Raw genomic sequence first — 27993 nt, forward strand, 5'->3', positions numbered from 1 at the left:
AAGCTCATCTGAGATCATTATCTCATGTTATATATATTTTAAAAAAGTCATCATTTTGAGTAAAACCAATGTGTTACGCCCTCGCTATGTTTTCCTGTGTTTTTCCGTTTCCTAGTGTGTTTCTCTAGTACTTTTCGATTACGTGTGTGTTATTTGTAGCTCCGCCCCTTCCCCAGGTGTTCAGTGTTTCATGTTCCTATATACAGGACAGTTTAGTCCATGTTTATCCGTCGGTCTTTGCACCTTCCTCTGTCGTTTGTCTCGCCACGTTTTCTATTGTTTGCTACGTCACGTTATTGCTCTTTCTATGTTCTTGTATTTACACGCTATTGTTTATTTCTAGTCTGTTATTTGTCACGTTTATTTCTTAGTCACGTTATTTCTTTGTTTTGTATATTATTCACTTATTTATCCCTGTATATATCCCTAGCCCTGTTTGTTATTATCTGTTTTACGTTTCTCCCTGTTGTTTGTTTATGTACATATTTATATTCGTTATTCCCCTGTTTGTTTATTTGTTTATTTGTTATTTATTAAAGTATTGGTCTTACCCGCATTTAAATCCGCCTCCCGTCTGTTCCCCGCATTACACAATGAATGTCAATATTTCCAATTTTCAAACAGTTGTTTGATGGTTCCACCACTAAGGCCTAGGAATGTTAGCTGTATATATATTTTTTTACAGAAAATAACTGTATAATTTTTTTTATTATTGTTTTTATTTTATGTAAAAAAGAATATACCTGACAATCACAGTACAAACATCTGTTTCAATAAATTCTTCTGTAAAAGAACTGTCAAAATCTGTAAATTTAAATGATAAGAATGCTCTGTTTTTAACTCAACTGTACATTTTTTGTTAATTTATGGGGTTTCAGTGTAAAAACACACTTACTAATGTTTAAACACAGTCTTTGGTGTAAAAATACAGACCATTAAAGTATTTATATATTTTTTATATTTTTCTGTAAATAAGAACACATTTTAAATCAAATGGAACACAGATCTTAGCTTCAGTTTTACTGTTTAATTAAGTGTCAGGGCTGCTTTACCCTAAATTATTAGCATCATCTCTCAAAAGTGAAGCCACCACGGTTTGGGTGCCCGCTGCTGTTCGGTTTCAGAAAGCTGTGTAACCCCACCCATCCCCATAGGTTTTAATGGCAAAACAGACAACTTTTAATCACGTTTATTTAAATGCAGCAGCTAGGGTAACCTCTGCTTATACTGTTAAATTTTTATATCCCCACAGAATTCGCTTTTTAAAACGTTATTCAGCTCTAATTAAAAAGGTGTGGTTATTGTAAAAGGGCTGGTTATGGGCGGGACCAATAACAGACCGTCAGCTCCGCTCCTCTCTGCAGCCTGTGACCGCGAGGCAGCCCTCAGGGGCGGGGTTATTTAAATGAGTAGGCGGTCTCTCCACAGTCTTTCTCCTCCTCTGGTCTCTACTACGCAGACTCGGGTATCAGGATCGCCAACATGGCGGAAGATTTTGGCTTTATTTTCATTGAATGAATGGGAACGGCGACACAGCGTCCATCTTTTCTACAGTATCTGATTTATTTAAACACTGTTATGTTCCCAAGCATTAACATTTTCCCCAGTTTTGGTTGTAATGTATTGTGATGGTGCTATGGTGTTTGTGTGTTTTTATGGGTGTTGTGGCCTCTTTTATAAAGGTACGCGTCCACTGGCACTTTTCTTCAACTCATGTCACTGTGCCAGATCTCTCGGCTCGCCATGTGTGGGCGTGTCCGTATGGGCGTGTCTGTGCTGTGATGATTTTACATTCCAGTGCAGTTCTGTATTTTACTGGATGTTTGATGCACATTAAACTATAAAAGAAAAGCCTTGTAAAGCCATAAATAATCACAAAAGATTTTATTGCTGCAGATTTTATTTTATCAGTGTAAACAAACTCAGAACTGACTGTTGTAAAGAAATAAACAATTTTCATTAATCTGTTTAAAAATACAATATATTTTATGGCTACTACTCCGTTCAATTCACTCCTGGGTGAGCTTAATCTTCTTCAGTGGTTCTGGGAGGAGCATCATCAGTCTGCAGCAAAGCTCTCTGAACATTCAGCTCAGTGTCAAGCAGAACCACTGAAAGATAAACACACACATTCAGGACGTTACATTCAAACTCCTCATGCTTAGCATACTGTCAACTTTCATAGTTACACATAGCACATGATCATTTACATAAATACACACCTGCATAATATCCAGCTCAATCTTCCCTGTGTTGTTCTTGTCAAACTTCTTGAACATTTCTAGAGAGAATAGAAGAAAAGTCAGTATAAGCACACAGTGGCACACACTAGCACCAAACACACATATTTACGTAATATTAAATTAAGATATGAATTAAACTCTACCCAAACATAGTAAGGATTTATCATTGCTTCAAATGAATTAATTAGACTCTATATGCTTTAATGTTACAGTCTATACAATTTAGGAAACTTCTTCATGTGGTAGATTTCTGTGTTGTTTCTGATGTTCAGTCTCTCAACAAGGCAACAATTCTGGTGAAACTTACAATATCTTAAGTTTAACTTAATTTAAATCTTAAATTTAAACACCCATTTCCCCCTTAAAATTGTAATGTAACCCACTGTACATCTAAGATGTACATGTAAGATAATTACTGATAAATTATTTTACATTTCATAATATATTTATATATCTCCCAATTCCTACTCACAGCAGTCTTGTGATTGATTCTATTACTTATTAATGTTTCTAACTCTTTTTTAAATTGTACATTTAGGCTTTATTTTATTTTGTCTATTCTTTTGTCTATTTTTTATCTTTTTTAATCATGCTATTTTAAAGATGTTTAACATCTTAATTCGTATTTGACCAATCTGTCCTCATTCGAAGCTTTGAACTGAATAGTCCCCTCAGACAGACACAGTTAGACTCGGCTGTTTCTGATCTCAATATAATCTCAATATGAGTGCTGAGACTAAAACCAAGAGCAAACATGAGTATTATAATTTTACAAATGAGGCTCGATGTTTCCAACATCTTGTGGAATCTGTTACACAAAAAACTGAGGTTTATTTTCTACTCCAGGCCTTTTGGTTCTTAAGATCTTGATTCAGGAAACAGGTGATATTATTTACACTAGTTAGCATGGTGTATTGTGTTTAGTTGGATTGGATTTGCTACTCACGGAAGAGCATCTCTATACGGATCAGGCAGCCCACAAAGCAGTCGAAGTCAATGGCACTCTCCTGGTCAGCATAGCGTGCGATAATCACCTGCAGCACTGAGGTGTTCATCTGGAAGCCTGAAAAAACACAATAAATAATTAAAAGTGGCAAAACAAATTGCAGTCCTGTTATTCCCTAAAAGAAAGCGCTATATCTTAAGGCACAATTGTCAACAATTGTTTTTTCCGCAGATATGCTTCAAAACGTATTCTGAAATCATTCAAATTAATTGTTTTTTATTGTAAATACAAGTGATTGATAATTTTAAATAAAATAAATAATAGAACATTAGATAAATTAACTGTTACAATTGCATCTGAAAACAACCAATAAATTAGAAAACAGAATTAGTAAAAATGATTAGTAAAAAAAGAACAGAAAGTCAATAAGATGATTAGTGTAATCATTCAAAATAACTAATCACTAAAAATAATTAATTGTTTAAATAATTAGTAAAATGTTTGACTTATTTACTTTAGATTTAACAGTTTAATTATTTTCAACATAAGTAAAAAATGTTACAGTGACATTATTTATTGATATATGGCTAAATAAATTGTTAAATAAATGGTTTTATTATTTACTTTTGATTACAGCTTATTACAAATACAAGGATGAAAACAATTTATAACAATTTGTAACAATTTATAAAAAGGGTGCATTAATTAACAGTACTAAAACAGAAGGTCTCAAATAATTATTAATTGACATTAGTTAAGACAATTAATCATTACTAATTGACTAATGTCTCAATTCATTATTTACAACATTCCTAAGCATTAAGAGGTTAGTAATGTTAATGTGTTACCTAGTGTTAAGTTGAGACATTAATTAACCATTTAACAATGTTTATTACTGTTGTTAATATTGTAAAGTGTTACCAAAACCAAAAATATTATTAAGAGCAATCACAGACAGTATCACTGTATATAACAAACTTTGCATTAATGTTTCTCATGGATGGACTGGATGTAAGTAATTAGGTATTAACATGTTCAGTGGATGACTCTATTCTGAGAGGTTCATACCTGCTTCACTCAGAGCTTCTCTGATCTCATGGGAGCTGATGGTTCCAGAGTTGTCTAGATCACGGTTCTTAAAGATCTCCTGATGAGATGAAGAGAGAGTTTCATGTGTTTATAAAACCCCAGTCTGGAAGAATAAAGGTTATTTGTTCTTACAGCCTACAAAAACTGAGGCTTAGTAATCAACACATATATTTAATTAATGCATGACTAGGATAGGGTAGCTTTGGGCAACAGACAACACAAAGATGGTAAGTAAGGCAGAGGCCACACCTAATATGCAAATATAGGGTGCCAAGAGCATTATGGGAAATCTGTATGAACCAAAACTGTAGAAAGAGAATTGACACGTGTATTTTACTAAAGTTGGTTGAAATCACATTTTTCTCATTGGCTCAACAAGTATTTTAAAGTTTTCAGGTTGAAGTTCTCTGAAATCGTTTTATTGAGTTGTACTGGACGGTAAGTTCACTCAACTTGATAATACTAGTTCTCCTGACTGAAACACAAAATCACTTTTTAGAGTGCATAAAATCCTATGGATTAAGAAATAAACTTGGGGGTCCGTCTAGAGTTTAACATTCCATGATCTAACAGGGGGGGCAGAAAGAGGTCAGACTCTCCATAAATGGCTCTGGTAATGCAGGGGGTGCATTTCTGACCCGTAACTCTCTCTTTCTCTGTAATTCCATTGGCAGTATGTAGTCCTTGTTCCTGACTCCTAGTCGCTGACTGGGACAGATATCTAGCATGCTAAATATTTGCTAGGCATCTGCAACTGGTCTGTGATCAGCTGGCGACAGATCGGCGAGCGTTTTTCAGTAGTTCACACTACGCGACAGAGAGAGATACCAATTTGCCACCAAGCAGACCTTTTTATCGGCAATCAACGACAAATTGTTGGTGACTGAAAACTGGGCAAAAATCGTGTAATGTGAACCTGGCATAAGCTGCATTAACCCCATGAGGCTGGAGCTAAATGAGTCATTTAGTCAGTGATGTCATTTTTAGAAATCTTGTGAATCCATACTTTGAGCATGTGAGTGTGAATATTGTACCAGGTATTTCTGCAGCTTCACCCAGAGAGTATGAAACTCCATTAACCCGAGTGTTCCATTGCCATCTTTCTGAGTGTATTGTCAAGGATTATATCGTGCAGCTGATTCAGCATCTGCCTGCAAATAAAAATAATATAAAAAACTTCTGGGCTGGAACTGGACTGGAGGATCATAATTTTTGAGGTCAACATTTTCTACAACAAAACCAAGAACTGGCACACTGAAAAATTATCCAAAATGACGTGAAGTTGTTCTTTTTAGTTGGCTTTCACACCTACTTTGTTTTGTCCAGACTTTCACACTTTTCAGTTTGATCTGAACCAAAATAGCAGGTGAGAACGGCGGTTTACAGTGTAAAAAACATTATTGGTTGGTTTGTACATTTGGATCAGTTACAGAAACCCAGTAAACAATAGAATAAGAAAAAGAATTGGTGTTGCCCTTAAATCCAATCCTTAAATCCAACTGCCCTTAAATCAACTCCCTAATAAACCCCATACGGCTACAACAGATTATGCTGGTGATGTTTGCATCTACTGTAGCTGTAGATTAACCCCTAATTTATAACCAGAAAAAAGGAATCTGAGGCTAATTTGTTACATTCATTCTGCTCTGTGATTCGCCTACATTCTTTTATTAGAAGGATACATCCAGCAGGCTGATGATGTGGCGGCAAGTCTCCAAACTGAAGCCATCTGTCTTCAGGTCGGTTCCTGTGTGTTATAACCAGAACAAAGTACTGTCAAGTGAGGTTTTATTAGGCAGCGAGTGAAAAGTCAGTTGTTGAAGTTGAAGCATAAGAATCTGTGACACATTGGCAAGTGATGTTCTAGATCAATAAACTGGGTCAGAACATCTACAAAACATTAGACAGGTCTTGTGGGATGCAGCGGTCAGTACCACCTGCACCAATGACTTCTGTGCTGTAAAAAGTGTTCCAAAAATATTAACCATTTTGTCAAATTTGCAAACAGATGTGCTGGTTTTAAATAAGCGTCGTAATGACCAGAAGCAGAGCCAGAGAAGCCAAACTATTTGGTAGACCCGCCTCCTACTCCCACACCAAGCATCTCATGAGATTACACTGCAGCTGAAAGGAGCAGGAGAGGAGTGGATTTAAGTGTTATTCCAGTAAGTGTAAAACTCAGTCCAGACAAGAGCGCTGGCTGAGACAGACTCCCAGCACATCAAACTACACATACCTCAGCTAGTAGAATAACTACTAATCAGATCACAACACATTAGATTATATGCCTACATCATACTTGCTTAAAAAACAGCACATCGCATGATCAATAATAGTATTATAATAGTATTATAGTATTATAATACTATTTATTTGCATGAATATGACCTAAAACATCATGAGTTTAAAGTCTTAAAATTAGATAAAGAGAACCCAGTTAAACAAATAAGACAAAAATATTTTTCTTGGTCATTTATGTTTTGACGAAAATGATACAGTATTACATATTTTGTGTGTGGGAGGATTAGCAGTTAGTTTAAAATTGAAATTAGAATCAGGTGTTTTTTAATCAATGGGAAGATAATCAGGTGTGAGTGGGAGGAGCCTGATTTATTTAAAGAACAGGGATCTACCCAAGTCGTCTCTTCATAACATAATAGCATATTTTTGTGGAATTGTATCATGGCACAAAGAAAGGAGTTTTCTGAGGACCCCAGAAAAATTATGATGTTTATGCTCATCAGGCTGGAATCCACAGTCAGACAGATTGTGTACAAATGGAGGAAATTCAAGGGGCTTGGTACCCTCACCAGGAGTGGATGATCAACAAACATCACTCCAACAGCAAGGCATATAACAGACAGCGAGTCACAAATGACCCAAGAGTAACTTCTAAACAACTGAAGGCCTCTCTTGCATTAGCTAATGTTAATGTTCATGATCCACATTCACACTGAAAAAACAATGGTGTTCATGACAGGGTTGCGAGGAGAAAGCCACTTCTCCTGAAAAGAAGACTGTTGCTTGTCTGCAGTTTGTTAAAGATCACGTGGACAATATTTGTACAGAAACATATAAAATGCTAAAGGGATATACCACTATAGAGTGGGGCTGCCAGCAGAGGCACTAGACCTGTAGTGGGTGGCTTTACTTCTGTGATTTGTTGCACTGTCCATGTTTTACAACTAAAGAGTTCTCTGATAAAGGTCAACCAGTGAACCGGCAACAGGATCCCGGGCACCCAGGGCTTACTTATGAGATCTAAGAAGGCTCCACCTTACAACTTACAGGACCTAAAAGACTTTAGTCCTGGTGATTGCTGTATATGTGAAATAAAGAGTGAAAATTACTAAGAGAAATCGAAAGAAACTTCTTACGCTCAGACACAATTCTGTCCAGAATCTTCTGAAGCTCGGCTGCTGAAATTTCAGAATCCTGCAGAGAAGAAAGAATCAGTGTTAATTTCAATACCGGAAGCTTTGACGAAAAATATTTGTAGACACCTTGTTTTAAAATGAGGAAAATTAGATAATAAGGAACCAAAAAAACCATGATGAAATTTATTATACTTGTCGTCAACTTTTAAAACTAAAGTAAACTACACATGGTCAGCATTAAACAACCTCTTACATTAGTGACTCCATCAGTTCTCTACACACATCACTCATACACCACTAATACAACCGTTTTAACAATAACCATAAATCTAACACCTGTACCCGAATGTTCCTGTACTCACTCACTCTCACACACACGCACACGCACACACACTCACACACTTAGGGCAGATACTTACCTTTACTATCTCTCTCTCTGTCTATCATCAAACAAGAAAAAAATATATATGTATATATCTTCCTTTTCTATTTCTCCATTCTTTTTCTGTAAATATTCAGATCTATTTGTTGTTGTTTCCTAATATTTGTATCTTGTTTGCTATATTTTTTTTCTCTTCCCCTCTCCTTTTTCTCGTGGTTTACAAATTGTTCAGTTATTATTATTGTTGTTATTATTATTATTATTATTATTATTATTATTAATTCTCTTTTTTCTCTTCCCCCTTTTCTCTACTATTCCCCACTTCTTATTTTTTATTATTATATAAATATATTTTTGTTATTATTATTGTTATTATTATTATTTATTTTTTTTCCCTATTATTATTATATATATTTTTTCTATTATATATTTTTTTATTTTTTTTGTTTTTGTTTTCTTCTCACAATGCCCACAGTACCAAAAAACTTTGTATAAACACTAATAAACAATAAAGTTAAATTGGTGGTGGGTGGTGGCAGGCAAAGAAAAAAAAAAAACTTTTAAAACTAAAGGAAAATGTCAAGGACTGAAGAATGGGTAATTTAAGTTAGCTAATGCTAGCTAGGTAGCATTCATAGCCAACTGACCTGAAATAGCTAATTAAACATTGGTTGTATTGATTTTCCTTGTATTGACACTTTAGGGAGTGAAACAATATAGGCACTTTTAAAGTGTTAAAATAAACTCTGTTCGAATAAATTTGAGTTGAATTCAGCTGATTTGCTGTGTATTACATACATTCCCAGCAATCTGCTTGAAGAGGTGCTTGAAGTGTGGGTCCACATCTTTCTCAGAGATATCCACCTGTCAGGAGAAAACAGTGTGTGAGAAGGTATTAGGCCTGAGCCATATAGTAAAATATTATATGACAATATTTAAAAACATTTTCATTATTTACAATATTTATCTCAATACACACGATCGCAGTCAAAATGCATCAGTAGCGACAAATCATGAACTACAGTTCAAACCCTATCTCATACTGATAAGAGTGATTTTATTTTAAATCCCCCAGTCCTTCATTCAGTTAAACCAGATTCATTAAACTCAGTTGGGTCAGTGTTGTTTAAACAAAATGCTTAAAATATATATTTTTGATGATATACCATCTGTACATGGTATGTGCAGAAAGTCTTAAAAATACAAAAACAAACCTTAATTTATCTTAAAAGATAAAAATAAAATAAACTTTTTTTTTCCATATTGGATTTTACAGTTTTAAAATTTGACATGCAAGTTATGATTTAATGAGTAGTTAATGATTTAACCGACTGATGTTAGACTGAACTCAAGTAATGAAACCCGTGAGATTTTGAGGCATGTTACTTGTTCTAAGCCAGCAGAGACACTACTGCAGGCATGGGGTTAGATAACAGTTTTGCACTGGACCATTTTTTTTTTTTGTGTGTGTAAAAACAGTTTCTTTTGTGTTTGTGCAAAATTATAATTTATGCTTTTAAAAAATATTAGTCATATTTGTCAGAAAATGCAGGAATTACAAACTAAAATCTGTAAAATCTGTGATGGTAAAAGTGGTTTAATAATAAAATAACTTGAGTTTGAGTGGTAATAAAAAATATTTATGAAGATTTAAATTTAATTTCCCTATTTCTACAGATACCTTAATATGATTAATCAAGATGGTATCTGCTCATTATGATACCATTCAGTAGAACACACCCTTAAGAAATGAGAGTTCCTCAGATGTTGTTTAGTAAGGCAAGTTTGTTTGGATGGTTAAACTGTTCTTCAAAAACAGGAAAAGAGGAAAAGCTTCCTGTAGAAGTTTATTCCTTATATGGCCCAAACTGATTTCAGCGTGTTTACCTCTTTAATATCTGCACGGATCTCTGACTCCATATGGCTGAAGGAACAGAGAGAGGTTTGTCAGGAGTTTGCTAAAAATGTCAGATGTCACAATTTACAATTTGATATTTAATAAAGTCTGTAAAAATAATAAAGTACTAACAAAGCATCGGTTGAAGCACATGTAACATTTTCATGTAAAAAAACACTCCTCTTGAATATAACATGATAAAAACTTTGAGAAAAAAATTGAGTTTTTGCAGTTCAGAAGTTTGTAGAACAAATTAATTCATTAAACAATACAACAGTTACTTCCCACTGTGTAATGTAATTGGCTGAGAGTTTAAAGGCAGGCCCATGTCATGCTTTACATATATATTTCCATCCATACTTTGTGCAATATAGCAGTTCCACCAGCAGCAAAACAGCCCCAAAATATGAGGCTATCACCACCAAGCTTTAGGAGCTGGGTAGACTAACTGACTAGTCGAATCGTTGACCAGAACATCCACTAGTTGCCCCAGTAGGGAGCTTCAACTAGTCAGAAGGAGAAAAAAATGCTGCAAGGATGCAGACATTGTAAACAGAGCAGCTGTTCTTCGAAACAGGGGACAATAATAATAATAATTATATAATGCATACTTAGCTTTAAAAAAAGCATCCCGTGCTTTATATAACATCTTTATAAGTTGAAACACACCAGAAAGAGTCTGGCTAACATTACATCATTTTAAAAGTAGTCAATTACTTTAAAAATAACTAGCTGACTAGTACAAATGACTAGTCGTGCAACCCCCACCATGTTTAACAGTTGGCACAGTGTACTTGGGGTTGAATGGCTCATATAGTTTAGACGTCTCTGTCTAATCTCCCCATAATCTTTAATACTTTGGCTTTTTTCATTTGTACGTGTGATTCAGATGCAGACTTTAATCTAGCTTGCGGGTGCAGTTATTTGGAGCAGGGTTTTTTTCTAGGATGGCAACCTCTCATGGTGATGGTTCATGGGGATGTACAGTAAATATAAGCAGACTTTATTATTTCACAGTGACACTGGAATATCAGCAGTTTCCATTCCATGGCAGGTGAGTACTCCTTCAATCTCTGCAGCAATGCTGACAGCACTCCTGCACCTATCTTTGTGAGAGCTGTACTGCAAAAGTGAACACACCTGCTCCATGTGCAGACCAGAGACCTAGTATCACTAACTAATCACATGACATCAGGGAAAATGACAAGCAGTGCTTAATTTGGACATTTAGAGGTGTTGTCTCTTAGGGGTTTACTCACTTTTGTTGCCGGTGGTTTAGACATTAATGGCTTTTTTTGAGGGAATAATAAATTTACACTGTTATAAAAGCTGCACACAGACTACTTTTCTTTGTGCCAAAGTGTCATTTTGTCATGTTGTCCCATGAAAAAATAAACTTAATGTCTGCAGAAATGTGAGGGATGTACTCACTTTTGTGATGCACTGTATGTTTGCTTGTTTTCAATGTTGTAGGCTATAAGAGCAAGTTACCATTTTCTGTACTGTAAAGTGTGAGGGTAAAGTGCTGTCGACACAATGAGAACTGCAGTGCAGTTACACTGTGCTGGAATTAAATTTCCCAATTTAGGGAGTGAAACTCTATCTATATAAACTATGTTCAAAGATAGTTGTGAGAGACCTTCCTGACTACAGTGGTTACAGTAATGTAAAATGACTATACCCAGCTTCAGCATGCTTCTCAGCAAACACACGCAGGATGAAGTTGCCCTTGCGATGCGGCTCGAAGGTGGAGGGGATAATGACGTATTCCCCAGGGGGCAGTTTGAAGCGGGAGCACACCTCACGCAGGTTTATGAAGGTGTCGCTCATGGCGATAGCTCTCTGACGCAGCAACACATCAGGGCCTAGGTGAATGTTGTTTTGACCTCGAAACTGCAGAACACACATTACATTACATTACACTACATTACACAAACATGAACAGGGAACATGATAATGGGGAAATTATTTTAAACTGGTATTCAGATTGGTGAAAAAGGGAATGTGGACTGTAGCTTGCAGGTGGTGATTGCATGAGGACAGCCATACACACCTCGTCTGGAACCTGAAACACACACACACACACACACACAAAGTAGGTTAGTTAGTCTAGTTTTTTGAGACTGACTACAGCTCTAAATGACAAGATATGAACTCAAGGTATGGTTTGGTTAGGTCCTGCAGGGTTACCACCATCTTAGGACAGTGGTCTTTAACCCTGCTTATGAAAAATGTTTCTTGTACATATTTTGAGTAAATTAACAGCGATAAATTTGCCAATAAAGGACTGTTATATTACAGTAATTCAATTTCTGTGGAGAAAGATTACACCATATTACTGTATAATACGAACAGATTACAGATACAGAAGCTCATTTAAATGTCATTTAAATTTTTAGTTGCCAAGAAAAATCTATGCAATTAATACTAATAAAGCTACTTCTTAAAAAGAAAATTGATACTTCAACTAATGAGACTAGCATGAAGTTTCACTTTGCAGTAAAAAAAAGGCAACTCACTCTTATGACCTACAACAAATATAAATATATATATAAAATAAAAGAGAATACTAAAGTGCAGGTCGCTTTGGTGGTAATTCTACAGTGATAGTGAGTATAGGGAGGGGGGGCACACCATTATGCAAATAAATGATGTCAAGGGCTTATAGGAAGGATGCAATTTTGTGTAAAATACTAGGAAATGTTTTTGATTTTGTAGTGGGCCTTTGCTACTCAACTGAGGTAATATTTGCTCAAATATATTTGTGCAAATTGATGCTTAAAATGTATTAAGAATGTTCTATAGGTTACCTTTTACAATCTTTAATTAGCTTTTGCATATGGTAGAATTATGTGTTTTGCCTGGTGTTTATTCTGATAAGAAAACAGTAAATTCTCATGAAACGTCTTTTTTCAAATGTTACTGTTATATATACAGGAGGCAGCTGTACTCATAGGGCATATCAAGATGAATAGCAATGTTGACCCTTGTGTGGTGTTCATATTTTTGTTACTCGTTCACTTTGTTACTTGTATTTAATTCAGCAAAATTAAGCAATTTTACATTAAAATGCTTTACACATGCTTGCTTCACCTAAATTGCAACCAATATAAACAGCTTACATGGTTAATATTTGCCCTTTACCTTTCTTATGTTACATTTCTTTCAAAAAGTGCTACTCTTTTTTTATTAGTTTTTTAATAAAATGTAAAAGAAAATGAATTAAACTCAAGATATGAGTAGAAAATTTGTTTAGTTTCAAATTTACAAATGAAGCAATGTATATTAGCGCTTGGCCAAACATACTGTATGTAATATAAATGTGTAGGGGGGGGGGGTGTACAGTGTGTGTTTATCGAAAATGTGTTTTGATATATGTTTTTCACAAAAAAAAATGAGCCAATGCCAATGGGTTTGAGTTAGAAAAAATATTTTTTTAGTATCATTTGATGAAAAATGAAAATGGGTCCCAGAGACCCGAACACCACACAAGGGTTAAACAGTTATTTACTGTATGATTTGACTGAAGAAATTGGTTACAGTGTACCATCTTGTTGATTATATACTCAGCTCTAATCTGCTCACCTGATCCAACTAATTATTGGCTTCAGTAATCAGAGATTGCCTGAAGGAGGTGAGCATCAAAACGTCATAAGTCACCCCATTGTAGTAATTGGATAATTAAGGTGAAAAATACACCATGGAATGTTGATAAACTGGTGTAAAACTAAGGTGACACTAATAAAGTATTGCAGTTACACTGCAGGATTAACACACTGCTAAGAAGTCTTAGGTTAGACCATGCAACTCTTTAGTTAAATCAGCAGCAGAAAATCACACCACAGTGGAATGCTGCAGAAAGACTGAGGTGGCACTCTGGTAGCACAAACCTAACGCTGCAATAACCTTGAGGTAACACTGCAGGAACACCATGACAACACTTAAAGAGCATCTGAGAACTTTGGCCTTTCATGTTACCATGTAGATTGCAAATCCAACGGTGTTGAGGTCCCGTCCAAACTGCCTTTCCTTACGCCCGTCTCTCTGCATCAGTCCAACCAGGAAGGAACAGCCGTCTACTCCATCATGAGGGTCATCATCAACTTCCTCCAGCTTTATTACAAACTGAGGGTTCGAGCAGAATGTTGCTGCACAAAGCACATGATTTAGGGGAGTATTTAGTATATATATATTTTTTTATATTCTAATATGATGTTAATATATTTTACAGCAAAACCGGGAGGGATGATTTTCATGTTTGAAACGTAATTCTAATTCTAAAATTTAAATTATTTATTAAATTGTGTTGGAGTTATGACAGAGTTGAATATTTCAGTGTTAACCCAAATAAACAAGCATAATGAGATTTAATTAAACATTCCCCACTTACTTTACTTTGTTGGAGAGAACGGGAATCTGCACCAATTATACACAACCCCCCAAACCCTATATTTTTAGTAAATATGACCTAAAATGAAATGTTGAGACATCCTAAAAATACATCAAATATGGCAGTAATCTTTATTACCTACTTAAGAAATTTTCCAGCTGTTCAAAACCTTTTTAACTACAATTCTGAGTGGTAGGTGCCTGTATTTCCTGATTTCTGCCAATATCTTGGCTGCCGCCGCAATTTGTGGTGTGCATGGAGCTTTTAATTAATTTTAGCAGTGCAAAGCTTTCATTTTAAACAAATCCAATCTAAACACTTGTCTTATTTATTGAGAAATAAGTCAAATAAAAGCTATTTAGTTTAATAGACTGGCACCTGGGTTATTCCTGCAGCCACCAGCTGTCGAGCCCACTTTCCAGGAGCCCTCAAACTGGTAACAACTCCAGCGGCACACCCCCTCGCTGCTCAGAGTGTCCGGAGTCAGGTTACAGATCTCTATCTTGGAGTACTGATTAAGAAAATCAGAATACTCCATCCTGAAAGACAGAGGGAAGAAAATTATGAAAAGTAACGTATTATTCTATATTAAAATAGACAGACAGACAGACAGACAGAGAGATATATAGGTGCTGCACTACTATTTCATGTGGTTGCTATGCTTTCTATGGTATTACATGTGGTTGCTAAGGTATTCCTAAGTGGTTGCTATCAAATCTCAGGATGTTGTTAAGATGTTGCTTGACACTTCCGGAGGTATTCTCAATGTTTCCTATTTTGTTGATATGATTTGATTGCTATGATATGTTAAAATATTCTTCAGAATATCTATACATGTGTATTGTACACTATGCACAGGCTGTGTCCTGCTCTCTCCTATTACATTAAGTTAAACGTCTCTTCTTTTTTACCAGAACTCTCCATCATCAGCAGAGTAATCCAGTTTGGCCTTTTCCTCTGGCAGCACCCGGTCCCACTCTTTGGAGCTGAGGAAGATGGTACCATTGTCAGTTATCACAATACTAACAATGATGTACATTTAACCAATGAGGGTCTAGTTGCTGAGATGGACTCACTCATCACTCCAGGCACCGGTCCACTCCACCTGCCCCCACGGGTTCCTGAGCCGAACCAGCTGAACTGGTCTTCCGGAAACATGGACCTACAGCAGATACGTATAACCATCAGTGCACCCTCTGCCATCTACACCACAGGGTTCAAAACTGAGAATGGAGTAGAATCCAAACTTGCAAAACTGCTTAGTGATTGTACACACAATGTTTTTACCAGAGGTGGAAAAAGTACTGAAAAATTGTAATTGAGTAAAAGTACCTTTGGAGTTTTTCAATGTAGCGGAGTAAATTACTTGTGTCAAAATGTACTTGGGTAAAAGTAAATTTACATTTTTTAAAAACTACTTTAAAAATTACAAATTACTCATACAATCTACTCAATTACAGTAATGTGAGTAAATGTAATTCATTACTTTCCACCTTTTTTTTTACTTTCAAACATGAAGGGCAGTGTAAGCCTGAAGTTGAAGTTGAAATTACTTAAGTAATTTTAGGTAATATGTTGTGTTAATTTGAACATTTGAGTTAGTCCAACTTTCAAAAATCATTTATTATTACTCATTACAAATACACGGAGAAAGAAAATACTATAGGGTGAACAGTAAATCGCACAGTCAACACAGAACCAGCAGAACCATGCAAGATAGAAGTTAATCTTAACATATAATGGGAGTTTAACTAATCACTGCACACTGATAGTGAGTGTCAGAAATAGGGGCATGCCCAGTATGCAAATAGATTGTGCCAAAAGCCAATAGAAAAGGAGTGGTCCATGGCAATAAACTAAACTCAGTTATAATAAGTTTGAATGTATATGTGACAACAAAAAAAACTCCCAGTAGTAGTTGAGTGATGTTTGGAAATATCTAATTTTACGTAAACAGAATTAATTTGAGTTCAAACTTATTGTGTGTTTACAGGGCGTGCTAGCAGGATATCAGAGCAAAGCACACCAAGAGCAGGCATGCCTGTTAGTCAGTCAGCAACGTAAGTAAATACAGAGCAGACCCATTGTTTTTCTGGGTTGTCTTCAAGCTAGCATGGATGCTAGTAAAGGCAAATGAAACGAGGTGAGCCTGAGCGGTGAGCGATAGCTGAAGTGAAGCAAAAGACTACTATATGAAAGTGTGACTGCTGTCCTAATTAGTTTCTCTGTTCAGGCCTTTTAATCATATAATACATGTAATACTGTACTTGCCAAAAGTATACTCTCATCTGCCTTTGCACGCATATAATCTTGAGTGACATCCTATTCTTAATCCATAGGGTTTAAAGTGATGTTTGCACATCATTTGTATCTCTAAAAGCTTCAACTCTTCTGGGAAGGCTTTCCACATGGTAAAGGAGTGTGTTTATGGGAGTTTTTGACCATTGGCCATTGTTTCAGAAGATCAGCAGTAATTCATGACTGGACATGTTGCACAGGTGATATCCTATCACAGCATAACTCTGGAATTCAAAGAGCAGCCCTTTCTCCAGAGAATGTGGACATTTTCATCTCCTTAAAGAAAAACTTGAAAATATAAAAATATCAGTTGTTTAGCCTCAAATATGTTAATAGTTTTGGTATCTTAAGGAGCATCTTTCTCTCAGATAAAGTTAATAATATATCTTTGTTAAAGAAAAAAACTTGTCATCCTCAAGTCTTATTTTTCATGTTTAACTGTAGTAGGATAGAGTTCAGTTTGTTAAGGCTCTAATTGTTCTATTATTTTGTACATGACTGTTCCTTTATTTTTTTATTATTTATTTTGTTATGTTGCACATTGCTGTTTTAATAGCGCACACTGCTGCTACCAAAAAAAGCCACTAGATGGAATTACATATATATCTTAATTAAATTATATAAATTTGACCATTAGTGCCTAATGTGGTGTATTACAGATCACTTGTATCAATTTGCATCACTTATATCAAGCCCACCTTTGGAAATAAGATTTTGATAAATTTGATGAATCAAACCAATGACTGACCATAGATTAATCTAAAACTTGCATGGGCCTCTCTGTTGTAAAAAAAAGAAAATCGAGAATCAAATCAAATTGTGACCCTAAAATCGGAAATAAAATCGAATCGAGGATTTAGAGAATCGTGACACCCCTAATAAACAGTGTAGATCTGAGGGACTTTTGATCACAACCACAGATAAGCTTATCCATGTCGACTGTATAGATGTGTGAGGAGTGAATCACATGTTTTAAAACTGTTTAACATGCTACATTTTGTTTATCATTAAATTGTCCCCTTAGGTAGAGGCCTATTTAATGAACTAACAAATGTAAAGCAGTTCATCGAATCCAATGTCTCTATAATTAATTTTCCTGTCAGATTTGCATCTTTAAAGTGACTGACTCACTGAGCAAACAAAGAACCAGTGATAAAACGAGTTTGCTGATGTGTATATGTGTGGAAGCTATAAGGCACGGGTTAAAACAAACATTTGCTCATTTTTAAATATTTGCCCGTTATAGAAATCTTCAAACCCATCTACATGCCATACAAACATTTAACAGTGTGTTTTATTTGCAATAAGGTGTGTCCAGAATCAGACAGCATAAAACCAGACAGGAACCATCAGCTGTGTTTTAGAGAATTTCCTCTGCAATAGATAAACTGTGCATAATTTTGAGGCATTGCCTAATGCAGGTGAGGGTGCATCAGTTGTGTGTGAGGGTCTTTTTGCAGTGTTGTAGTGTACACATGTTTGCTAATACAGTATATGTGTGTGTGTAAGAGGGTGTGAGCCTGGTCTAACCTCTACTGCTGCTGTGAGGGAGTAGGCGTGTCCCTTCACCAGCTTCTGTCTGGTCATGGCTTCACTTTCGTAAGAGTTGGCGATCTGCTCAGAAACAAAACACATTTAATTCCCTTTTTTTTCACAGTATACAACAAGGCAATCACTATTCACTGGAAATAAGATTTTCCTATATAATATCTCAAGATATTTATAAAATATCCATAGCTTGTGTGATCTGGCTAGAGTCCAAGAATACATTTATACACAAATGATGCATAAAATTTACTAAACTAAACACTGTACTGTGTATTCAAGACGGCACAGTGCAGGACAAAACATTCTGTTCAAAGCCATGCTGCTAACAGCCAGGTTTAGCAGGGTTGTAGCCACAGTGCTAACAGGAACAGAGCCAGGATCCACATGGTTGGAGCAGGTTAATCTTAATGCCAAAAGCAAGGATCAGCATGATCGTAGCTGGAATTTTCAAAATGCTTATAGCTAGACTTTTCAGAGTAGGAGCATGTCAGCCACAATGCTAACAGATACAGCAGGCAGCCTCAGCAGTGTTGTAGCCATAATGTTAAAAGACAAAGCAATTGACCTTGGTAGGATTTGGAGAGGGTTAGCCACAATGCTAACAGCCTGCCTGGTTTAAAGCTGCAAATGCTAACAGACACAGCAACTTAAAGGTTGGAACAGAAGAATGTGAGAAGGGGTCATGGCTTAATCCGAAGCTTTTTTGTTTTGGTTACTGGTGGTGGGATCTTACACAACTAGATATATTTGTAGAAAACATATAGGACTCTAAAAGTTAAATGCCATTTTTAAATGACTACAACCAATAGCACAAACTACAGCTACTCTAAAGTACTGTGGGATCATAAGTGTCAGATTTCATGCTCACATCTATGGAGCAGCCCAGCATGGAGCCCCGGCTCAGTGCTTTTTTAATGATGTTGAAGAGGGTTGGCGGAGCTTTCCTCAACTCATAACTCTCAGCGATGCCACCAGTGAAGTCCACAAAGCCCTCGGTGGTGGAACCTCCAGACAGAGCCTCATAGGAGCTGTTCAACCTGGGGGGAAGCAGAATCTGAGTGAGGCACAATTATTCATAACAGGGGTAAGTGGTAACAACTGTAATACAGTTAAATTAATACAAATTTAATCTTGTGTCAAAACATACTTCCACCACCAATACCTAATCCAATACTTTCAACACAGCCTGGTCTTATCGCCAGAATTGCTAGTTAGAAAGTATATAATGAATGTGAGAGCTGTCTGGTTAGCTAATGCTAATCCTTGTTTAGTAGTACAAACCAACAGGTGATGAGATATTATGTCAAGTTAGAAATATCATTATATTTATGTTCAATAATTGCTCAACTGTCATTGAAAGCTGCATGTCTGGCATGACTTGTGTTTGGGCAGAGCAAGCATCTTTCATGCTGGTTCCAGACAACATGTATTTGCAAACTGGGCGCGTTCTCCTTTGACTGACACTCATAGTTAATGTAGCATATTATTCACACTATAAAGTGCACTGGAATTATAAGGTGCATCAGTTGAGATTAAAAGCTTCATATGGAGCAACCAGCCTGGTGAGCTTTAAGTGATTTGCAAACCGTTTTCAGTTGATTTCAGTTGCAGTCAGTTTGCATAGCCTTCAGCATTATACTTGCTGTCTCTGTGAGCCTGCACTGAGGTAAAAAACCCATTTAATCAAACATCGGTTCATCAGATAATACTATAACTATTCCCCCACAGCTCAGAACTGAATGTGTGTTTAGTGGGCCGTGGCTGTGGTTAGCAATGTTTGCTAAACTTGCAGCATGACTCTTCTGTTAGCCGCCTTAGCCTAGTAATGCTACTGAACATGGACACACACACCAAGCAAAAAAAAGGCTTTGTTTACATATGCAAACATAGGCCTAGTACTCACTTAGCATAGGCCTTCTCCAGCAGGGCGCTCCAGAACTCGCTCCCTTCCTCAGAGTGGACAAACAGCAGCTCCCCATTTTTGGTAGGTAACCGGTCATCAATGACAACGTCGATCCACTCGCCATACTGCCACAACTGTGAACAGAAAAAATTAGAAAAAATATATTTATCTTCAAGCACGGGTTCAGGCGTAGGTCCTGTTTTAGAGATCTTTAGGCGAGTCATTGATTGGAAACTGCACAGCTTGATTTAGGGCATATCAATGTGTTTGCTATCATAACGACAGGAAAAGTATGCCGGGCGTAGCTCAAAAATGTGCAAAAGGCATATACTAATTCTCACCGTGTCAAGTACCATTCATTTTAAGACCCAGGTATGCTCTTCTCAGCAGAGAAAACTCTCTTTCTCAATGTAAAAAAGGTGGCAAGCAGGATATTTAGGTAATATGACAATGTTATAAATTTTGTGTTAATGTAGAATAATGTTACAGTATTTTTTTCATATCCTTTTAAAGTTTGGATTAAATTTACACAGATTTCTTATTTAACAACTGTTTATTTGGGTGAGTAAAGCACTTATTTATTTACAATAAGCTTAGATTTCCAGATTTCCATTAAGGCTGGGTGCAGCAGCATTTAGCATTAGCGGATAGCCGCTAGCGCTAGTCGGCAGTGCTACACAGAGGAACCCTGAATGTTCCGGTAAGCCAGGGCGATATTAGCTAGCGTTTTTTCTACACATAGCCTGTTTTAACACGATGAACATGCAGACTACAGAATGATATCCTCACCTCTGAACGGCAAAAGAGCTAGAGCTTAACACAGTTAGCAGCTAATGCTAATACTGCTGGAGAACTAAACTGAAACTCCTGTATAACACTGAACTTCAGTGGCTCAAGTGGCTTTACTGCTCCTTACAACCTGACTGTAAAATTAAAGGATTTCAAGTGCACCTGTTTATTGTTGCTGTTACGCTGGGAATGACATCACAACCAAATTGGCTGTTTTTTGGTAAACCATCAGATATCAGTTAATATTGTTAGCATGGCATTGTCTGTGATATTAGTGAAACAACGCTTTATACAGTATTTAGCTTTCTGCTAAATCTAAACACCATGAAAACATGTCTGCAGAAAGAGGCTGGGAGGTACTGTGTGTACGACTGATTTAATGAGACACAGATAGAAGAGATAATAAACTGTATAATAAAGCTGCTTTTACTACTGTTGATGTGGTGGTCATCTTGGATTCTGAATCTTGAAATGCTCCAAGACCAAGGTGTAGCAAAAAAAAAAAGAAGCACTCTTTATAAAGTACATTTTTTTTTATTTTATTTTATTTCAATTCGCCAAAATAAGTTCTGAAAGGAAATACAACTGAATTCTTGTTTCTGTGAGCATACAACACCATCTACTGGTCAGAGGGAGTTTAGTTAAGCTAGGAAAACAGCGATCCACCATATCCAGTACAGTCTGGTTTGGACACTGAAAGGGCACGGTAGGTTCAGTATTAGTATTCTTCAGTATTGAAAAGTAACTACTGGTTTGTTTTTTTAACTAAAATTGTAATGAATTTTGAGGTATTTAGCTTCCAATAACTAACTTAACTTTAGGGTGACCAAACGTTCGTATTTCCCGGGACATGTCCGTATTTCACGTCCTGTCCCGGGCGTCCCGTTTTTTTTTTTTTCAAAAAGGGAGGAAATGTCCTGGTTTATAAATGACCTTCATTGGACCATTAAATTTACAGGCACTAGGGCACTGCGCACAGTGCTGCGTGTGATGGTTCCTCCCGGTCACAGTCAGAGCGCGGCACCCCATCAAACAACACATTACTTCAAAAAATTTAAGTAAACTGAATTTATCCAGGTTTAGATTGTAGGACTTACCTGAAAGTGGAAGATTCCGGCGTAGTCCTCTTTAAAACTCTGCGCAGGCGGAACCACGCGAGCTAAAATATCTGTGTCCAGAGTCAGAGAAGCGATTGCTGCCAGTAGCCAGCAGTCACCTGTAAGGATTAAAAGTTCTCAAAATTATCTGATTCAAATGATCTTACAGTGACAGTTGACATAAATCTGAGGTAAATTTAGCATTTTGCATATATATATACATAGACTTTGCATAACCTGCCTCTTGGCGCCGGCTGCTACGCTATGCGGAGTCTATGTATATACGCCCCCCTTGAATTTTTCAACCTTTTGCCACATTTAGAAAGTTTTTGGGAGGCAAAAAAACTTTGTCTGTAAAAACATTTTCAGGTACCAAAAAATCTCCGTCTCCGAAAAATTTTTGTTTAAAAAAAAGTTGGGTACCAAAATCTTCATCTCCAAAAAATGTTGGGTACACAAAAAAACTTTGTCTCCGAATAATTTTGGGAACCAAAAAAACTTTGTCTCCGAAAAATTTGGGGAACCGAAAAGACTACATCCGAAAAATTTTCTGACAGCTACGCTATGCGGAGTCTATGTATATATGGCCCCCTTGAACTTTTCAACGTTTTGTCACATTTCAGGCTTCAAACATATATGAATATGAAATTAGAATTTTTGTAAAGAATCAACAAGCGGGACACAATCATAAAGTGAAACGAAATTTATTGGATATTTTAAACTTTTTTTTTTAATAAAAAACTGAAAAGTGGGGTGTGCAACATTATTCGGCCCCTTTACTTTCAGTGCAGCAAACTCGCTCCAAAAGTTCAGCGAGGATCTCTGAATGATTCAATGTTGATCTAAATGACTGATGATGATCAACAGAATCCACCTGTGTGTAATCAAGTCTCCGGATAAATGCACCTGCTCTGTGATCAAAGTCTCAGAGTTCTGTTTAAAATGCAGAGAGCATCATGAAGACTAAGGAACACACTGGGCAGGTCCGAGATACTGTTGTGAAGTTTAAAGCCGGATTTGGATACAAAAAGATTTCCCAAGCTTTAAACATCTCAAGGAGCTCTGTGCAAGTGATCATATTGAAATGGAAGGAGTTTCAGACCACTGCACATCTACCAAGACCCGGTCGTGCCTCTAAACTTTCAGCTCAAACAAGGAGAAGACTGATCAGAGATGCAGCAGAGAGGCCCATAATCACTCTGGATGAACTGCAGAGATCTACAGCTGAGTGGTACACTGCACAAATCTGCCTTTATGGATAAGAGAAAGCCAAGAAGAAAGCCATTTCTCAAAGATGTCCATAAAAAGTCTAGTTTAAAGTTTTCTACAATCCACCTGGGAGACACACCAAACATGTGGAAGACGGTGCTCTGGTCAGATTAACCCAAAATCGAACTTTTTGGCCTCAATGCAAAACGTTATGTTTTGTGTAAAAGCAACACAGCTCACCACCCTGAACAAACCATTAAACATAGTGGTGGCAGCATCATGGTTTGGGCCTGCTTTCTTCAGCAGGGACAGATTTGGGAAGATGGTTAAAATTGATGGGAAGATGGATGAAGCCAAATACAGGATCATTCTGGAAGAAAACCTGTTGGAGTCTGCAAAAGACCTGAGATTGGAATGGAGATTCATCTTCCAACAATCCAGGTGTTAGAATGGCCAAGTCAAAGTCCAGACCTGAATTCAATGAAGAATCTGTGGAAAGAGCTGAAAACTGCTGTTCACAAACCAACACTCTCCATCCAACCTCACTGAGCTCCAGCTGTTTTTTAAGAAAGAATGGGCAACAATTTCAGTGTCTCGATGTGCAAAACTGATAGAGACAAACCCCAAGCGACTTGCAGCTGTAATCACACCAAAAGATGATGCAACAAAGACTTAATAAAAGGGGGCTGAATAATATTGCACGACCCACTTTTCAGTTTTTATTTCTAAAAAAAGTTTATTTTGTTCCACTTCTGGATTGTGTCCCACTTGTTGTTGATTCTTCACAAAAAATTACGAACTTCGTATCTTTATGTTTGAAGACTGAAATGTGGCAAAAATGTTTCAAAGTTCAAGGGGGCTGAATACTTTTGCAAGGCATTGTATATGTCTTTTATTTTCAGTCCATAAATGGCAGCACCCGGAGCTAAAGCTTTTATGGAGGGGTCCTCTGTGATTTTATTTCAGTCCGGAACGACCATGTAGGTGTTTTTCTCAGACGTCCTCTGAGAAAATTACAGACTGAATTAGCTACTGTTCTTTCCTAACTCTGTGGTCCTCCGGTAATTTTTGCACCGTCACATCTGAGTTTTGTCACCTTGCGTTTAATAAAAAAGCTATTTGTCCACTGCTACACAACGTAATGACATTTTGGGCAAGCGTTTCCACTGAGATCCATGTAAACACAACAGTGAGTGGAAATGGAGGAGCTACTGAACATAATGTCACGTGTCACTGGTCCTCCTGTTCACACGGTGGGTGTTATCTATATGAATGCTGCTCCAGAAGATCTAACACAAAGTAAACGAACGTGGGTTTTGTTTAGGCTGGTTGGGTTTTGCTAATGCATTATTGCCACTTGTCAAATTTACCCTTGTGTGGTGTTCATATTTTTGTTACTCGTTACTCGCAAAATGAAGCAATTTTACATTAAAATGCTTTACACATGCTTGCTTCACCTACATTGCAACCAATATAAACAGCTTACATGGTTAATATTTGCCCTTTACCTTTCTTATGTTACATTTCTTTCAAAAAGTGCTACTCTTTTTTTTATTAGTTTTTAAATAAAATGTAAAAAAAATGAATTAAAGTAGAAATGAGTAGAAGATTTGTTTACTTTCAAATTTACAAATGAAGCAATGTTTATTAGCTTGGCCAAACATACTGTATGTAATATAAATGTGGGGGGGGGGGGGGGGGGTGTACAGTGTGTGCTTATCAAAAATGTGTTTTGATATATGTTTTCACAAAAAATGAGCCAATGCCAATGAGATTGAGTTAGAAAAAATATTTTTTTAGTATCATTTGATGAAAAATGAAAACGGGTCCCACAGACCCGAACACCACACAAGGGTTAATACAAAGTTATTTAATTCTGTATATACTCAGTTTAAAGTAGTAAAAAAAAATCCCAGTTTAAGAATCACCAAATACTCACCACACTACATTATTTTGTAGTGTATAGTAACTTCAGTAGCTCCAGTTTAAAACATATTATATCAACCACATCTGAACTGATAGACTTTGTTTGTAAACCTTTACATACAACGTATGGTGGAGAACAGAAATTTAGAACCTCATTCTATTATTTGCAGCTGAAAGCAGCTGATGAATGGAAGTAGGTTAAAACCACAGCAGAAGGTGTGTGTGTGTGTGTGTGTGTGTGTGTGTGTGTGTGTGTGTGTGTTTACACCACCTGATTGTATACCCAGTGACTCAGCTGAGATAAAACAGATCTAATGTAAGATTTGAGGTGGCTGATATTGGGCAGATTGAGCGTCCTCTATAACACACTGGTACAGGCTCTGTGCTTGCTGACTCACTGGGATGAGGTTGGGCCTTGTGTAAGTTTGGGGTGGGATATTTTGTGGGATGTTGTGAGAGTGTGTGTTGCAAATAGGCATGTTACACAATATTACCAGCTTTCTGTATAGAATTCCAGACACTTCCGTACTATAGAGCTGGCCAGAACAAATATTTACTCAAAACTCAGTGCAGTGAGCAGGTAATCTAACCCAGTGTAACGACCCATTCCCCATATGACGCCCTCAGACCCAAACACATTCATAATACATGAGGGCTTTTCATTAATCACACTATATATGTTTGGGTAGGGCCTGAACTGATATATACCTTAATATATTATTGCTTCTGAAACGTTTAGAAACATGAATAGTCTGGGATACATCCATTATAATTACAACAACTGTTACAAATACAACCACCATTACAGTTTTCCTCTTTACACGTGAGACAGGTTTAACAAGCTCACCTAAAGCTCCCTGACGGATGTCCATCCTGGTAGCTCCATTGGAGATGAACTCAGGGTTTGAGCACAGTTCCTATATATAAAAAAAAATATTTCAAAAGAAACAAATAAATAATTAAAACAATTAAGAACAGAAACACAGTAAATAGCAACTCTAATATAGCGCCTCGAAATATAGCAAAACAAGTTAGTAGTATAACCGTGTGTATAACAAAAATAAGCAGCAGCATGAATAGTATTGCATCATAAAAAGTACTAATTATAAATAACTAGCCTCAAACATTTAACTAAGGAAAATAGATCGTAATAGAAGCTGCATTTAGCTTTTCAGTAAATAACTGTTTAAAATTGTTCCATTATGAAACTGTATAAAGCAATGCATCTTGGAAAGCTCTATAAAAAAAAACACAGTTGCAACCTGTATATATAACATCTGAGTGAAAAACAGGTGGTTAAATATAAGATGTTTTCCAGGTTTTTACTGCTTTTTTTGTGGAAATAAACACCACAGTAGCAGATAAAGACCCCAAACATTTACAGTACATACGGTTATTTTAAACAGTAATTACAATAATATTATGTATTATTTATGCCAAAACTTACCCTAAAAAAGCTGTAATGCACTCGAAGTTGTTTACAGTAAATTACTATACGTATTATACAGTGATATAACATATTCTTTCTAATCTATTCAGTAAATTACTGTACTTTTACAGTCCTTTTTTCTGAAACTTTTTTATCATTAATTTACTGTAAAATGTATAAGAAACTTAGTACTTCTTGTAACATCTAATGTTTAATAACGTTAAACTATTTTTTTTTATTAATCATTAACAATAGGCACCGATTAATGAACATTTTGGCAAATACATTAGCAGTAGAAGCTGCATTAAAAAAATATTAGTTAGTATCATAATTACTGACAAGATACAGAAATCAGTAAAGCAGGTCTTGATACACGCTCATTTTCAAGGTCCCCAGAATTTTCCCCAGAGTTGTTTTTTAGTGAAACATGGCTCTACTGTCAAGTTCAAAACAGACAGGTAGATTACTTTTTATTTTTATTTTTTATTTTGATTATATGGATTAAATCTCATAACTAACGCTCTCTAACCCTTTTTCTCTCTCTCTCTTATATATTTTGTCTTGCTCCAAAAATAAAAGGGAAATACCAATATTATTTTTTTAGTCATGATTTTAATCATCATTATTATAATCGCACAATTTTGTTATGATTAATACAAATGTGTTTTAAAAGATTGGCACCACCAATATAAATATAATTCTTTGCCAATCTCACATCTAGTTTTTTTATTGACTTTTTAATATCCACTATTAAATACTTAAAAAGCGTAAGAAGCTTTTTGTTATGATTAATACATTTGTTTTTTTAGAGATTGACACCATAGTGAAAATATTTCCAATTTTCCAGCCTTTGTGTTTTTTTATTTAGGTTAAAATATCCATTATTAAATGCTAAAGTCTTAAAAAGGATAACAGGTGTTTTTTTTTTTTTACAATTAGTTATCAATATATATATATATATATATATATATATATATATATATATATATATATATATATATATATATATATAGGGTGATTATATACCAGGGCAACAGAACAGTGATATACAGCAGTGCTCAACGGTTTCAAAAGACTTAAAATGTATTCAACATTACGCACAAATCTCTATTATTCTAACTGTCTATCTGTATATCCTAAACTCTGTATTTAAAGGTAATGAGCTCTTACCGTGGGTCTTTTCCACACCACCCCCGCAGTCTTGGAGGAGTAGCGGCCCAGTTGGTTGTAGCCGAGGGATGATGAGTCTGCAGGGAAGGTGGGGTCGCAGAAGAGGGTCTTGCGCTGTAGGCACTCTCGCCGCAGACTCAGGTAGTCCTGGTTGTTGAAGGGAATGGCATTATCGTTGCTGCCCAAACCTTCCTTTTTATCCTGCCTCTTGGCCAGTTCATTAGCAATGCTGGACATCCTGACAGGAGCTCGATCCCGAGGAACTGAATCGGAGAGTCAGTTTGCTCTACAGGTAGGAGC

General features: G+C 36.3%; 1 protein-coding gene across 1 annotated transcript; it reads right to left on the reverse strand.

Moving 5' to 3' along the window:
- Positions 1-1869: 1869 nt before the first annotated feature.
- Positions 1870-27992, reverse strand: capn8 (calpain 8). Its single transcript, XM_007236032.4, has 21 exons — positions 27694-27992; positions 25942-26011; positions 21960-22078; positions 20074-20207; positions 19039-19207; positions 18153-18236; positions 15401-15486; positions 15236-15310; positions 14703-14863; positions 13913-14082; positions 11988-11999; positions 11616-11827; positions 9925-9961; positions 8836-8901; positions 7656-7713; positions 5961-6025; positions 5313-5381; positions 4258-4336; positions 3190-3306; positions 2223-2281; positions 1870-2111 (listed from the first exon to the last, which is right to left on the reverse strand). Exons 1-21 carry the CDS (start codon positions 27928-27930, stop codon positions 2088-2090), a joined length of 2103 nt encoding a protein of 700 aa, XP_007236094.3. The 5' UTR covers positions 27931-27992; the 3' UTR covers positions 1870-2087.
- Position 27993: the final 1 nt, after the last annotated feature.

The sequence above is a fragment of the Astyanax mexicanus genome, chromosome 23, assembly GCF_023375975.1.
Source record: "Astyanax mexicanus isolate ESR-SI-001 chromosome 23, AstMex3_surface, whole genome shotgun sequence".
NCBI lineage: Eukaryota > Metazoa > Chordata > Actinopteri > Characiformes > Acestrorhamphidae > Astyanax > Astyanax mexicanus.